Raw genomic sequence first — 16,781 nt, 5'->3', positions numbered from 1 at the left:
AACAACTGTACAATTCTGGAAAAGCTACTAGGGTGGAGAGGAAGAGATCAGAGGAAGGCAGAGTTCTTGAGTGATTGAAGTCATAGGATCTTCCAGGAGGAATACAGGAAGCCAGTGAGCAGCGAGCAAAGGGTCATCTCAGCACAAGGACTCCTCTGCAAAAAATACCCAAAGGAGATTCATTCTTTAAAGCCTAGGGCTAGGGCAGGGCCCAGGATCTTTAAGAGCCAAGAATATACCTGAAGAAGTAAAAGACCACAGCAAGACTAGGAAGCAGCCCCTTGAAGGGATTCTGTATATAGTAAGATTTGATTTGTAAGCAGCGCCATGCTAAATTTATCTCCAGCTAGAGGACGGAAGCATGTCTGAGACATTTACTGAGATGGGAAATGCAGGGAAAAAAAAGGACAGGGTAGAGAGTGAAGAAAAGTTGAAATGATTAGCCCTCTCTTACGTTACTGATGAGATTAAAGTTCTATAAGGCTGAAAGCATTGCTTATAATTTCTTCCATGGATGCTATCACATAGTAGGAAATTGAAAATATATTTACTATTGAGTGATGCACTATAACACCACACAAATCCCAAGATATATGGTGAAGAATGGGGCCTCTAAAATTGGCATATTAAAATGGTACAGGGGGCAGAACATGAAGAATATAATGGGGATTTCAATCAAATGTATATGTATTTCGTATACTTTTTATATAAAAAAACTTATGCACTGGCTGACATCAACACTACAGAATAAAAAGTAGCCTTGATTATGAAGTATCAGCTGCGTAACACTTTTTAACACTTTTCAACCTTGGGACTATGACTTTGTGGTTTTAGTTTTTACTTTCACTGTCAAAGCTTACATGTCTGACTTGTTTGGTTAATAAATACATCAGTGTGAGCAGCCCAAAAGCTGTGCTTTTATGCAGGCGTCCTCAAACTCCAGCCCACGGGCCATATGCAGCCCTCCTAGGACACTTATCCGGCCCGCCAGGTGCTTTTGCCGCCGCTGCCTGTCCTACTTAGCAGCTGACAGACTTGTCCCAGGGCCCGCAGTCCGGCCCTCTAACGGTCTGAGGGACAGTGAACTGGCCTCCTGTTTAAAAAGTTTGAGGACCTGTGATAAGCACTTTGAAATTTCACATTTCACATTAGTGACTTAGACTCAATAGATATTTAACACTTATACCCACACTGAAAGCTCATAGTCTTATTAATCAATATTAACTTATTAACCATAGTCTTATTTATTATTTTTCACAATAAAATGATAAATAGACTAATGCTTTATAAGTTTGCTGTGTGTTCTTCCTTGATTAGGATCCTAGCGAAAGTTTACTATTTAGTAATATCATATACAGAAGGATTATAATATATGCTCATATATATAAATTTACTGTCAATTTAATCAGTGGAAAACAAATAGTATATAATTCATCCTTAGACGAGAAAAACAGAAGGAAATGAGCAATTGTTTTTATGATATTGTCAATATATCTGAGGAATAAAGTTTGTTATTATGTAGAAGATCAGAGAGAGATTTATCAAAAAGGTTGAGAACAGTGTCGATAAGGTTATACTTAGGTAACGTTTTATAAATCAGAAAACCAAAACAGCTTATTTTGTGATACTTATCAACATTTAATTGTACTTCTATATGTGAATAACTGTCGGATATGATAAGGTCTTTGAGAGAGAAATGAAACAGTCCTCCTCAAGTGTGATCCGAATACTGAGGAAATTCAGTATTTAGGTGGCCAAAATATCCAAAAGAGATAGACTAGACAATACAAATAAGATCCTGACCTTGGGTTTTGTGAAACTTTATTGTGTATATTTCATGGCGATTGATCAGTTTTAACCAAATGAGTAATGAGAATGTTGTTCTGTAATAGTGCGGTACAAGCGATGAGATGGTATAAGGAGATACAGAACCAGAGTAATTTCCAAACCCTAAAGAAAGACTGACTTCAGAGTGCCTTTCTCTTAATCTGAAGGAGGCGACCTACTGAAATGGCACCGAAACGGTTCGTGATCTACCCATTCACCCCTACATTCGTTTACTCACGTACACATGCCATGCGTGGACTCTCTATGCCCACTATGAGAGATATATTATATATATATATACACACAATAATAATATATATTATATTATATTATATATAATATATGGTGAACACAAGGACAGGAGTGTGTGGTATAAAATATACATTTACCTGACTCTCTGCCTGTCAGTTCCAGACAGAGAGGTCTATACACTTATATGCAAGTGCATATGTATGTATATGTGATTGTGTGTATATCAGCAACTATAACACAATAAGAACAGATCGTAATTCCACAGCACACTTCAGTTTGCAAATTGCTTTCATATGCACTATCTTGTTTAAGCCCACCGATGATTCTTCAGTTAGGCATTTTTGGCTATCACCATTTTGTAGAAGAGAACAATCTCCCTAGTCTTGTACATTTACTGTGAGATGACACGTGTGAGGTCTTATTGCAGAATATTAATCATATGTATGAAAAAAGGATGATGAGGTGAAATAAATTTATGCAACATTTGGGTTAAATCAAGTTTGATCAGTTTCTTCAGGAAAATTAGAATTTCTCTGAGATGACGCTATGCTCCATATCCTGTCAGTATTTAAGAACAGGGAGACAGTGTGCTGCATTTCTCAGACTTACATGACAATAGAGCCTTGATTGTTTTCCAAATGTTTGGTTTGAAGTGTGAACATACTTGAAAATTTTGGTACAAAAAATTTCAGTATATCACAGTTTCATTATTTTTTAGGCATTAGTATTTATTCTTCTCAAGCAACCCTGACAACCTGAAATCACATTAATTCCCAATTTTCTATCTGAAGAAACAGTTTGGAAATTCTCTTTCTAAGGATTGGAATTGTTATGCAATTAAAAGCTAATTTTTGTGCTGCTCACTTTTTAAATCCCTAAATAATTTTGAAGCACAAAATTCGGCTACAGAGGTAATTCAACTTTATAATTGGACGTTTGTATATACTTTATTTCTCCACTTTTATAATAAGCAAAGTTGTTGTTATACTCAAATGAAACCTGAAAAAAATTCAGTGTTTAAAATAAGCTATTTGTTCTTTGTGGCACAGTAGTAAAATCTTGCTCCTAAAACATGGGGATATTTTCTGTTTTCTAGAATCCTTTCTTAAAATAAAACAGCATTGGCAGCTCTCTTACAATTGCTGGTATTTAACTTTAAGTTTTCAGAACTAATAGTAACATAAATTGTTTCTGATGATGGCATTTTCAATATTGTATTGTATAAATTCAGCATAGAGATTAATTTCTTCTCAATAGACCTCCTTGGTCCATTTGGAATAAACCATGTCCAAATAAATTTGCTGATGTGCCAGGATGAAAAATGGATAGTGAAAAACAACAAAAAGGACTGAAATGTCACTGGTTGGACTCTTTATAATGGAGAGTATTAAATTCTCAAAAATATCCAGACTTTTAAAAAACCTTGTGATTCACAGTGTGGTGTAGGGGACAAAATACTAATGGCACCTGGTGGGATCACATCTATGGTGCATAATGCAAGAGGACACGTTGGATCTATTAGCATAGAGTATAACTGTCTTAACACAATAATTAAGTATTAATGAGGTGAGGTATATGTTAACCAGTGTGATGTAAGCGTTCCTAATTCTATATAAAATCAGCTCATTGCACCCCATAAATGCATTCATGTATACATGAAAAAAAATAAAATAAAATAAAAAAGGCTGGTGCCTATGGCTCAGTGGGTAGGGCACCGGCCCCAAATACCGGGGGTGGCGGGTTCAAACACAGCCCTGGCCAAACTGCAACAAAAAAAAATAGCCAGGCATTGTGGTGGGCACCTATAGTCCCAGCTACTCGGGAGGCTGAGGCAAGAGAATTGCTTAAGCCCAGGAGTTGGAGGTTGCTGTGAGTTGTAACACCATGACACTCTACCAAGGGTGACAAAGTGAAACTCTGTCTCTACAAAAAAATAAATTAATAAAATTAAATTAAATTAAATTAAAAAGTAGGGGAAAAAAAAGGAAGATTCAGGCTCCCGCTCATATTTCCTGAAGTAGAATTTGTATTTAAGGAATATTTTCAGGTAATTACAGTGCACACTGAAGGTTCAAGGCACTGTCTTAGAATATAATTAAGTGCATGAGCCCCTCACTGGTGTCCATTTTAATGGTTGGAAACCTTTATTTTAGGTTTTCCCCCTTTTTTCTTTCTGTCATATATTCCCCAAATTGAGAATCTACAGGTGAAGGTTATCTGATACAGATTTTATATTGGCTCGGTGCCCACAGCACAGTGGTTACAGCACCAGCCATGTACACCGAGGCTGGCGGGTTTGAACCTGGCCAGGGCCAACTGCAACAAAAAATATGCAGACGTTGTGGCAAGTGCCTATAGTCCCAGCTACAGGGAGGCTGAGGCAAGAGAAGCACTTAAGCCCAGGAGTCTGAGGTTGCTGTGAGCTATGATGCCATGGCATTCTACCAAGGGCCACATAGTGAGACTCTGTCTCAAAAAGAAAACAAAAAAAAGATTTAATGATCCTTTATGTAGAACCTGAAAAAATAGGGCTCGTAAGTTCTACCTTCTTAAGGAAATTTGATGTGGTTATTAAAATGATAAGCTCACAATATCGTAAGCCTCATCATTTTTTTCCTTACGTGAGGCTTATAAATGTTAAGCAGTTAATAACTGGAAAGCACTCTAAATCTGCCAGCTTTGTAGGATGTTTTATCCAACAAGGATCAGGAGATTTAAGATTAAAATTGTCAATGAAAATTTGAAAGTGATGTCTTGCTTAATCCTATTCTTCCTATTCTAGATTCTTGAGTTTTTTCCTCCCCCCATCTGGTGATACAGATAGGCTTTTTGACATCTATAATGAATAATCTTACCTCAGCCAAAGGATAAGAGGTAAAAGAGCTTCTCTCAATTACAAAATACTCTTTAGTTTTTGAAGTAGATCGTTTATTTAAAGTTCAGCTTGTCACAGTCTTAGACAGAGAGATAATTTTGAGAAAACATATCAGGTAACGTTTTAGCTGAAAAAGGGAGCTACTGACCAAGATGCAATCTAGCTGAAGAACAGTTTGGTAAGGAGAATTCCACTTTTACATAAGGAGCTCAGACTTCGTTATGTGAGTAAGATGCACTGAAAATTACCACACCCCCAGATTTCAGCTAATTGTATTTGACGTCATCGTGTCTGGGAAGGGTGTGATGATTCATAGAAGTATTTTCATAAATGTTTCATAAATGTTTTTGCATTTGTTTTGAAATGTAAAGATAAAGATGGTTTTGTAGACATTTGCCTTTGGCTGGGGTGGGGCTTCTCCGTTGTACGTAATAACGGAAAGACATAGGCCCCTTCTTCCTACCACAGAGGGTGAGATGGTGAGAGCCCTTCCTTGTCCTGGCAGTCAGTGTCCTAGCATGTGACTTAACGTTGGTCAATTGGATTCTCCCTTCAGGGACTGTGAATCAGAGGTGAAGGGGGAGTTAGGACTCCTTTACAGGACCTACGAAGGCAGAAACATATTCAAGCCATCCTTGGGGAAGGCCACAACTGAGTTTCTTGCACTGGGGAACCTGGGTCTGCCTTAGCTATATCCTTTTACCAAGTCTCATTCTGGGTTTGCATGTATTTCTAAAAAACTTATTTTTTGATTTTGCTTGCCAACAAGAATCATGACCAATACACAAATATCATCTCTTCACTAGATTTGAAGTGTATTGCTATTTCAGTCCTACATGGTTCACTGATGTAAGTTGGAGAAGGTGGCTGGAGTTTGCAAGTGGCTTCAATTAGTTATAAGAGCAAAGGAGGTGGTGGCAGCAGAGGTAGCCATGGTCGTTACCAGCTACAAGACATATGTGTGCCAGACTCTATGTGAAGGGACTACTTACGAAGTTCGGTACTATCACAGCCATTTTACAGATGAGAAAACTGAGACTGTTAGCAAAAAGCCCTGCACTGAGGTCATCGTGGTCAAAATCACAAGCCTAGAAAATTCATGAAGCAGGATTTCAACTGAAATCTTTTGGGGTTAAAATCAGCACTCTTACCAGGATCTTAAGGGAGTTCTTCAAGGGCTATTTCAATATCATTAATTGAATATTATAGTTGTCATTAACTGGACTTCATAGTAATAATTAAACACTACATGTCTACATTGATTGAGATACAAGAAAATGTGCCTTTTTACATATTTTTAGTTGGGTATTTATGATAGCCCTCTGATGGTAAACAAATAAAAAGCTCCTTCATACCCCATAAAGAGATCATTCTGAAACATTTTTTTTTACAGTCAAAAAAAATAGTAATTGAATTTCGAAAAGCACTCTCTGAATCAGTTGTAATATGTCTTTTTAATATAGTCTGGAAGCTTAACCCTTGAAGCATTATACTTAAAAATTTGATATATCCTCAAAAGTTTGTAGGGTAGATACACAACCTGTCCCCTACAATAGCCTTGAAAGGAAACTCCCCTCTGTGTTGTGAGCCCATGTAAAAATTACTAAATTTTCAGAGACTGACTTTCGAATTGAAAGTTAGTGCAGACAAATTATTCTGAAGATACATAAGAGCATACGATTTGTTGTTAAGCACTACAACTAAACTCTGACCACAAGACTTTGATGCTATTTCTTAATAACCTTTTCATGTAAAATGGTCTAGTCACAGTTCACAATACTTTCTTTTGTTAGAAGGATTGTCACGATGCAACGGCGGCAGTTAGGACAGCTATGGAGCAGTTACTAGGTGCCAGGTACAATTCTAAATGCCTTATTTAATACTAGCAACCACAATGAGGGAGGCATTATTACTATTTCTATTTTACAGAAACTGAAAATGAAGTAGAATGAAAGGTCTCCTGTTTCATGGTGTTCTATATTCAGAGGATCTCTGCTCCAGAGAGAACTTCATACCTTAGGATGAAATCTAAACTCCATAGTATGAATTGTCTTTAAAGGTCTGGTCCCTTCCTACTTGCTCTTTCAGCCTCATTAGTCTATTAGCACCCACCCTCTCCCTCCGCTTCACTCTTCACACCAATTTTACTGAACTGATTAACATATGTGTCCCTGCTGTCATGAATGCCCTTTCCTTGGCACTTAAGCAGACAAGACCTACTTATTCATCCTTTAAAACTCAGGTCCTCTCTGAAAAGCCTTTGCGGATATTCTAGTAAGATTTATTGCTGCACCTCTGCATGTATTCTTGTTATGAAATGGATCCTATTGTAATATACTGAATCATTCATCTGTTTTTCCCCCAGGTCTTTAATCTCCAAGATATTAAACATGTTATTTGTTTTGGTATCACAAGTGCTTAACACAGGGCCAAGTAAGTACTGGATACTAAAAAATCCTGCATCTTTTGAATGAATGACCAAATCTTAAGTGATAACCTTGTGCGTTCTCCTCTCTACCATCCTTGCCAAAGTTTGCAAAATAGCCATTCTATGTAATTTCATAATATTCAAAGTTGCTAGAATGAGTACTAGACAAGGAGTTATATGATTTAGGTTCTTGTACTGTGACGGACGTTTCATCCTTTAATAACCTGGGACATAGATTCACGCAAAAACAGTTTTTTCTACACTGGCATGTGCCAGGAACTGTATGCCACAGTGGAGATTTGGCAGTGGATAAAATGGAAAGCAACAACCCCTTTTTGTAGTAGAACATACACTACATAACACCTAGACCTCAGGGTTCTCTTTATAAAAACAAAGACTTGAACTAAGGTCCTCTCAGGTCTAAAAAAAATAAGCCAAACCCCAGAATTCCTTAAAATTACTTAAAAATGATACATTAATGTAAATATATAAATGTATAGATCACACCAGGCAAATCATTTCATAACCAGCCTCTCATGTAATAATCTATGAGTATTAAATTTTCCTTCAGAAAACATCTTATAAAGTAATACTCTGGCATCTTTTAAAGATTAACTCTAATTTGATATGATACAAAATGCTGTAATTCCTCTCTAGTGAATCTACAAAAAACAAAAGGAAAAAACCATTTCTGGACCATTAACAGTGATTACGAAGAAATTTTGTCTTCAGGGAAAATGAATATATTTTATACATCTCATGGTAACCAAAAAAAAAAATAAATGAATAAATAAAAAACAATGTGTTCTGTAGTCAGATTTTATTTGTGTGATTAATTTTTTGGATTCATGGTAATTGGACCAAAATAAGGTAAAACATGATTAGTGAACAAATTAAAGTAAAAACTAAATTAGCCTACATTCCCAGCTGCTTCACTATAAAGTTAGGTAAGGAAGAGATAAGTATTTAATTTGTGTCCTAATTTCAGCTGGAGAATATTTTAAATGAACAAGTGGCTCAGAGCCCATAGCTAAGTGGTTAGGGCACCGGCCTCATGCACTGGGGCTGGTGGGTTCAAACCTGGCCAGGTCCTGCTACATAACAATGACAACAACAACAACAACAACAACAACAAAATAGCCAGGCGTTATGCCGGTGCCTGTATTCCCAGCTACTTGGGAGGCTGAGGCAAAAGAATAGCTTAAGCCCAAGAGTTTGAGGTTGCAGCAAGCTGTGATGCCACGGCACTCTACCAAGGGCAACATAGTGAGACTGTCTCAAAAAAAAAAAAAAAAAAAGAAAGAAAGAAAATGAACAAGTGATGCAAGTCTTTTTAGGGCAAGAGAAAACCCTAGTAGCCAAGCCTGTAAGCCAAATAGTTACAGACATAACTAGCATATTACCTTTTAAATCATATTCTAAGTGGTATTTGGACAAGAAATCTAGTTCTCTAAAGATAAATGTTCAGTTATTCCTATCCTAACTGAGTACACCATAGTAATTCCTTAACATGCCACGATCATAGGATATACTTTCTGGCATATTCTCAAGCCAGTTGACATTGGACAGCTGTAATTGGTGGTTTATGTGAATGCTGAGCTATTATAAGAAGAAAAATATTTATATATGGAGCACACATTATTGGCATTGTTCTGTCACAAAAGTCATAAATTATAGAGCCTGAAATAGACTTTGAAGTTACATGGTGAGCTTTCTTATATTGTAGGGGAGAAAACTGAGACCCAGGTAGGTGAAGAAAGTGATTGCAAAGCTGATAGTTGATTAGGGATGGAACCATGAGGACAGGAGAGGGCTGCTGCCTCCAACCCAGTGTGCTTCCTACCACGGCATCAACCACTGCTTTCTGTGGGGTGGAATTCCAGCTCACAACTTCCCTTACATTACATTGACCCACACCCCTAGGACTAAGAGTATGAGTAAGGGGTGACATCAAGGCAGTCCATGTGGTTGGCTCCTTTTTTTCTTGGCTAATAAATATGTCTGTATGTTTGTGGACAGAACAATAGCTAGGTTGTATCTCTGCAACAGGTTTGGCATACTGGAAATGAAACAAAAAACATTCCTCATGTAACTAAATTTGAGAGCGTGAATAAGCTAAATTTCCCCATCTGGAGACTCTCAGACTAGACAAGCCTCACAAATTAATATGAGTATATAGGTCTGGGGCCTGAAGGAAATTAGGTCAGGTCTAAAAAGGAATCAGGTGCTGACTACAAGTCAGAATTTTAATATGGATTCAAAATAGAAGGCAGTGATCTAATGCTGTAATTCACTGAACACCATTAAGATGATGCTTTAATATGGGATAAGGAAGTCCTCTAGAGAAAGTTTTAGATGGCAAAATATTGACGAGTGGAAAAGGTTTCAATCCATATACAATCCATATCTTTTAACCAATATTTCTTTCTCTCTGTTTCTTTTTCATTTGATTTCATTTGTATCTAATATACAGAGGGTGCCAAAAAAAATCCATACATATTTTAAAAAGATTAAAATTACAATACTCAATATGTATTGATAACAAAAGATTACAGGTGGCGTTTGAGTACCCATTATAGCTGCAGAACTTAACTATGACTTGAGAACTACAGATTTAATGGTTTTTTACTTGACTATGACTTGAGAACTACAGATCTAGTAGTTTTTTCCTTTCTTAAAATGTATATGCGTTTTTTGGCACCTGCTGTATTTTAGCTTTCAGTCTACAGTTTTATATCTCTCCTCCCCTTGTTTCTGAGACTTGAGATCCACAATAAGGCAAAGAAAAAGTGCTTTGAAAAAGAAGGCGATAAAACCATTCTGAGATGAAATTTATGAGCATGTATCTGTTGCTTTGTGTAGCTCAGGAATAAAGGTGAGAAGTGTAGGGGCATTTTAAAGAAACTGGACCTGCCATGCTCCAGCAATGGCCTATGAAGTCTTTATATATGTGTCCTATGGTAAGAGCGTGGCATTTATGAAAGCCAACATAGGGATGTTCCATGTTCCAACTGCATTTAGACACTAAGTGCTGATATGAAAAATTGGGGCTTTAAATTTTTTTTTTTTCCTAAGAGTCTCCTCTGACTTTATTCCTGTGCAAAGGTCTAAGGTTGTTTCAAAAGTTTTAAGAATGATTTTTGATGGAGAAGGTAAGTGAAGAATTTTCTAGCCAACTAAGAAGCAGATTCTTTTGACTAAATGCTAGATTAAGAGAAAAACATTCTACCTAGGGTACTATGACAGTACTTTAATGGGGATGACTGTGAGGAGAATGCAGATATTTTAGGACAGGGTTACAGTCTTGGGAATTTTCATTTTCTATAAATTTCTTGTGGTTGACATAAGTTTAAAAATGTGCTCATGTGCAGTGTTTCAGATTCATTTATGCAGGCTTATGTAAGAGTTAGAAAATCTCTCTTGAACTCCCATGCATGATGGGGACACAAACTTTTAAAATTATGTCAGTAAATATTCAATCCTTTCTACCATCGCAAATTCTCAAAGTGTGTGAAATGTGGAGAGTGTGACAATAAGATAGCTTTGTCGCACTTTCTTTTTTTTTCTTTAAATGGAAGGATGTTGGGGACATCTTTTCTATTAGTATTATACAGTACCTCAAATGCAAGTTATCTTTTCCTTAGGATTTAAAGTACTGCAGTGTGGGGCCCTGGGCCAGTTACCCAGTGATTTGCTATTATGATCCCCACCTTCATAATAGGCCAAGATAAGATCACAGGTTATTTATCTAACGATTTCTATGGCTTTGCCAGTCATTTTGAACAGTCACTTTAACTTGAAAGTTAAGCTCACCAATCTTAGGGAAAAAATATAAGGTAGTTAGAGAAAACATTTTCGAAAGAAACTACTGATATTATGAATCCAAATAAATAAATGAAACAAATTGACAGTAAGAAGGAATATATTTATAGACTCATTTCTCACCGCCTCCAAATTCTAGGAAATCTTCCTTTGCAAGTTAAAAAACAGAAAATGTGACAAGCATAAACCCTTACCAACTTCCCACTTCAGAAGGCTGTTGTCTTCTCTCTCCATCTTTCCGATGACATACCAAATACACGCCATCCAGTGTGCAAGGAGGGCGAACATGGACATGAGCAGAGTCAGGACGATTGTGCTATGTTGGGAGTAACGGTCCAGCTTCTGCAGGAGACGCAAAAGACGCAGCAGCCGTACCGTCTTTAGAAGATGCACAAGGGACACCTGTACCAGGAGACAGGGCAGTATAACTTGGTACAGAGGTGTCCAACCTACAGCCCATGGGCCACATGCTGATTTTGTGGAGACATTTTTGCTTATCTGTGGCATCAGCTATCACAAAAAGTATACACAGACCTTGTTTTTGCTAATCAGATTTCATTAGTGTTTATGTATTTAATGTGTGGCCCGAGGTAACTCTTATTCTTCCCAATGTGTGGCAGAAAAGAAAAAAAGCTGGACACCCCTGACTTGGTGCATGAATTAAATTCATGCTGCACCATTTACTTTAACTTTATCCACTCTGAAAAGTCCTTCAAATTAAGTATAGTGATTTAAAGACCACGGTCATTTTAATGACTATTTTCTTAGTTTTTGATGTATTATATCAGGAGGTGACAGGATAAAGGAGGCCAGGATAAAGGACAGAATGAAGAGGATAATTTCTTTGAGTAAATAATTACCTTCTTTAATTAGGATTTATCTTTTTCTCTGATTTCATACAGTTTCATACATTCTGATAGGATTACACATAAGATGTCTCCACCCCCTTACACACATTTTCTTTTACCCTTCGTCCCCTTCTGCAAGTAAGGGAGCTGCTTTATAACATTGTAATCCATATAAATTGGACTAAAAGCTTAGAAATAAAAATAACTTAAAATTTATTTTTTAAAATAAAAAGAACTATCAAATTGGAGTAAGTTTTACTCATAAATACCAGTAGTACTTCCCACCTCATGTGCTACACTACTTTTTATCTAATATTATCAATGGACAGAGAACACATTTGCCCAAAGAATAAACATTCTGAGCTTGCTCTCAAACGTGCTTAGGAAACTGAAATAACACCAAACATTTTGGAAAATCTCTTGGGTACTGCCTGAGCATGTGCTAAAACAGCAGACCTGAAGCTAAGGGGTTATTTTCCTGACATCAGGGTCCAACTGAAAAATGTGCATCACTGGTGTCCAAGGGACACAACATCAGCATTAAAGGGTGCACTGCACACAACTCATATCCTTAAAGAACCTCACAGAGCATTCTAAAATAAAAAAGATAAATAAAACATCAACTCTGATGAAAACACAGCTTGACAAATTCCTCAACTTTGCCTAATTTCTTTGGGGAATCCATAGAGGAGAAAGAGGTGATTTGTATGGCTCTAATTGCACTCTTTCCTTTACAAAACATAATCATGAAGAAGCTCAGGACATTTTGTGAGTTCACCTTTGTATTAAGCCAGAGTCAGCTGACTCTGTTAAATTCCTTCCCCTGCTAGTAATCTCCCCTGCTAATAATCTCTAAGAAAACATATCTAGAAAGATGCTTGACACACAGTAGGTATTCAGTAGGTTAAGATGTAAATATCCCAAACTCAGAATAGAAAGAGCTATTCAGAAACCTTGTATTCAATTGTAATCTCGTGAGTTACCCTATCTACAAATACAATACAATTACAAGGGCATTTGAGGAACTTAACAGCTATCCAGCTGTGCTCTTTCATTTCTTTTTGTCATTCTTTTGAGTCACATTTTACTTTATCCTCCATCGCAGCCACATTCTCTTCTGTCATTTCTCAAGCTTGTGATTAGCTAGATGATCACAGGCAAAGTTTTGCAATCTCGTCTTTATTGTTTAGAGAAATCAGTGAAGGTGGAGTTTATTTTATAAGTAGATGAATTTGATAGATAGGTGCAAATGCGTAAGTGAAATGAGACCTAGAACAGAAGCCCCCAGTTAGAGGATGCCATCTGCACACATTACATTGATGTAGTCTCCCCATTTTCCCTGGCCAGAAATGGGATTTTGGTGGGAAGAGTGGGGAGCTGCCCTTATATCAGAATAAGTCATTTGCAAAAATAAGGAACATGAATCCGGGTGTCTAGAAGAGGAAGTCCTAGTGATTTTGCTGGCACATTTTCTTTTAAATTATACTTGCTCCTGTTAGAGCCAATATTTTTCTGCTATAAATGTGAATTTTGATTCTTGATGAATGACAGAAGAAAGAAACATATTTGACTTAGAAGGACATACATATCTGACAAAAGGAGAGGATTCTTTTTATTCTTGAGATGTTCTAAATTTGTCACCAAGATGGGGTTCATTCATCAAAATCCCCTATCAAGTGGCAGTTTCCCCATTTACCACGTGGATCTGACCACCTCCTGCTATCAGCTAGGGCAGAGATGGTGCTGGTAGGTGTGCTAACTAGCAGGTACTAAAGTTTCCTAGATGTCAGGGACTTAGCAAAGCACTCTATAAAAATGTTGCTTTTTCCGGCTGCTCATAAACCATGTGGATATTTTTTCATGCTCATTTTAGGCCTATTTTGATGTTAACTTCCCCTAAGGAAGTCACTCAGGAGGCAAGTGATAATACTTGAATTCATACTTTTGCCTTTTCTACTCATCACCCTTTCTCTGCCTTACTCAAAATTTCACCTTTTATAGTGCCTTTCATGATGATACATAGATTTCAAAAATAAGTGTGTTAACTGTACTTAAATTCCATGTGAGTGGAGCTGAAGCCAAAGCATATAGTACATTTCTTGGTGTCTCTAATAGAGTTTTTTTGAGTTTTTTTTTTAATTTTTCAAATTAATATGAGGGTACAATTTTTAGGTTACATTGTTCTCACTTCTAGGGTAAAGTTCCATTTGTAGAAGAGCTCCTCCCCAGAGAGCTCTTCTTCTCGCTCAGTGATTTCCCTCTGCCCCCGAACTGGAGTATACTAGTGTTTTATTGTTCTTATGAGCATGTAATTGTTTATATGTTGATTTCATATTAGTACAGAGTGCACTGGATATTTATTTTTCCATTCTCATGATACTTTACAAAGAAGAATGTATTTCAACTCCATCCAGGTAAATGATTTTGCTTTCAGTTGGCTTTCACTCATCTTAGTTTGAAGTTTTTTTTTTTTTTAATTGTTTTTTCTTTTCTTCCTTTAGCGATTCTCTTGCCCTTAGCTTCCCAAGTAGCTGGGACTACAGGAAACTGCCACAAAACCCAGCTTTTTTTTGGTAGGGATGGGAGTCTCACTCTGGCTCACTCTGGCTCAGGATGGTCTCGAATCTCTGAGCTCACGCAACCCACCTGCCTTGGCCTCCCAGAGCACTAGGACTACAGGCATGAGCCACCACACCCAGCCATCTCCATCTTTTTTAATGGCTGAATAATATTCTATGGCATTCTAATACAGTTTTGAATGTCATCTATGAAGGTGCACTAACGGGATACATTTTAGATCATGGATAACAGATACCTTTGTTTATTTTTTAAATTTGTTTCCTTTTGGGGGATTAAGTTTCTGCTGTATAACAGCATAATTTATAAATTATTCACCATCACTTATGTTTCTCAGGGAAGGAAATATAATACTTTAAACAAGTTTTTCCATTCAAACAGAATATTTCATCCTGACTAACCTGTTAGAGGGTGTAAGAAATTTATGCGTCAGTGTTTTAAATGATCATATGCTTATGCTTACTCCTCTGAAAAAGGGGTATCATTAATAAAAGAGAGTTTCCTTTTTCTTTTACCTTCTTTTTGACACAGATGTGATCTATACCTTGTTTCTTTACAAAGTGTTTGTTCTAGATTTCATAAGATAGCAAGAAAGCAGGAGAGCAGTGGAAGTATACAAGTATTTAAAATTCATAAAAGCACGAGAATGAGACTTTTGAAAAAATTCTTCATCCACGTTAATTTTAGTCAAGGAAGATGTGAATGATAGATACATATATGTTATATATATACCCATAATATTTTAAATGATTCTATTCGCTCAGTATCCAAAGAAAAATGGAATATAGAAAGTTTGTTAGTATTTAGCAGCAAAGCAGAACGTTAACTTAAAATTCTATTAAATGTCATTTATTTAACTGATTTGCCAGGAGAATTAGGAAAATTTTTTTTCAACCTTTGTGAATTATATACTTATTTTGGATTTCTTTTGCAGTCTTGCAAAGCCTTGTTTTAAGTCATTACACTTTTATTATAGTACACTTATCTAGTCAAATTGAATCTTAAAAAGCACTTTAGAAAGCCTACAAAACAATTCAATGTAGCACTGATTGATACATACGAGATTTTTTTCTAGGTGCTTTTCTTTCAGTTGAGTCATAAACCTCTTAAAGATGTTGACACTCTCAACTTACAAACTTAAAAAGGAAAAAGACAGAGAAAAGAAAAAACTCTATTGTACAGGGAATTAACAAATGCACAAGTCTGTACTAATGAGTCCAGATCGCAATTCTATGTTGATTTTGAAGTCAATATTTATATTTGAAACACTGATTACTTTAATGTTGAAAACAATAACTTTAAGTTTTTGAGAGAGAATACTGCTTTTTGTGGACAGTTGTCAACTAAATAGGATTTTTTAATTTGAATTAATGTTAGCATATTTTTACATGCTAAAATTGACTACTTTAGCAGAAAATTGCATTCATGGCCCACAGATGGTCTCACTATAAGTTTTTCTATAAGAAAGCACTTAATACTTGTAAAGATATCAATTATTAACTAGTAAAAATACCTACCACTGGGTGGCGCCTATGGCTCAAAGGAGTAGGGCACTGGCCCCATATGCCAGAGGTGGCGGGTTCAAACCCAGCCCCAGCCAAAAAGTGCAAAAAAAAAAAAAAAATACCTACCACTATAGCTGGGCATGCTTTCTTTCCTGTGAGGAGACATGGGGGTGAGGGATTTAGAGCAAACAAGGGGAGATGGTACAATGATTAATGCAAATTCAAGAAAATTCCCAGATTTTATGTTAGCTGTGTCTAGGTTTCTGCCTGGTCCAATATGTTTTTAAGAATTTCTGTGATGATTCCCCATACGTCCTTCCAAAAAGGTTGTTTTAGTTTGCAATGTTTGCAGCAGTGTAAAAGTGTCCAATTTGCCTAGCTTAATTTTGGAATTTCCTTTTATCTTGATCAATTTTGCCAATAAATCAATACTCAAGAAGCAGAGAGTTAAAGGTCACAAAAGGAGGAGAACATCTTCAAACTCTTCACCATGTTCTTGAAACAAATATCTGTCTAGGTCAGGGGTTCTCAACCTTCCTAATACTGTGACCCTTTATTACAGTTCCTCAGGTTGTGGTGACCCCCAACTATAAAATTATTTTCATTGCTACTTCATAACTGTAATTTTTCTACTGTTATGAATCATA

At 36.5% G+C, this 16,781-nt stretch overlaps 1 protein-coding gene across 1 annotated transcript in view; it reads right to left on the bottom strand.

The window, feature by feature from the left end:
• Nucleotides 1-16,781, bottom strand: part of KCNH8 (potassium voltage-gated channel subfamily H member 8) — a 395,301-nt gene that overhangs the window by 107,658 nt on the left and 270,862 nt on the right. The window contains exon 7 of the mRNA XM_003781732.1: nucleotides 11,399-11,606. Within this exon, the coding sequence (XP_003781780.1) occupies nucleotides 11,399-11,606 (208 nt within the window). The remainder of the gene's footprint in view (nucleotides 1-11,398; nucleotides 11,607-16,781) is intronic.

The sequence above is a fragment of the Otolemur garnettii genome, unplaced genomic scaffold, assembly GCF_000181295.1.
Source record: "Otolemur garnettii isolate 467f Iridium unplaced genomic scaffold, OtoGar3 scaffold00002, whole genome shotgun sequence".
Classification (NCBI taxonomy): domain Eukaryota; kingdom Metazoa; phylum Chordata; class Mammalia; order Primates; family Galagidae; genus Otolemur; species Otolemur garnettii.
Note: the sequence above shows the minus strand (reverse complement) of the source record. Positions and strands in the feature narration are given on the sequence as shown.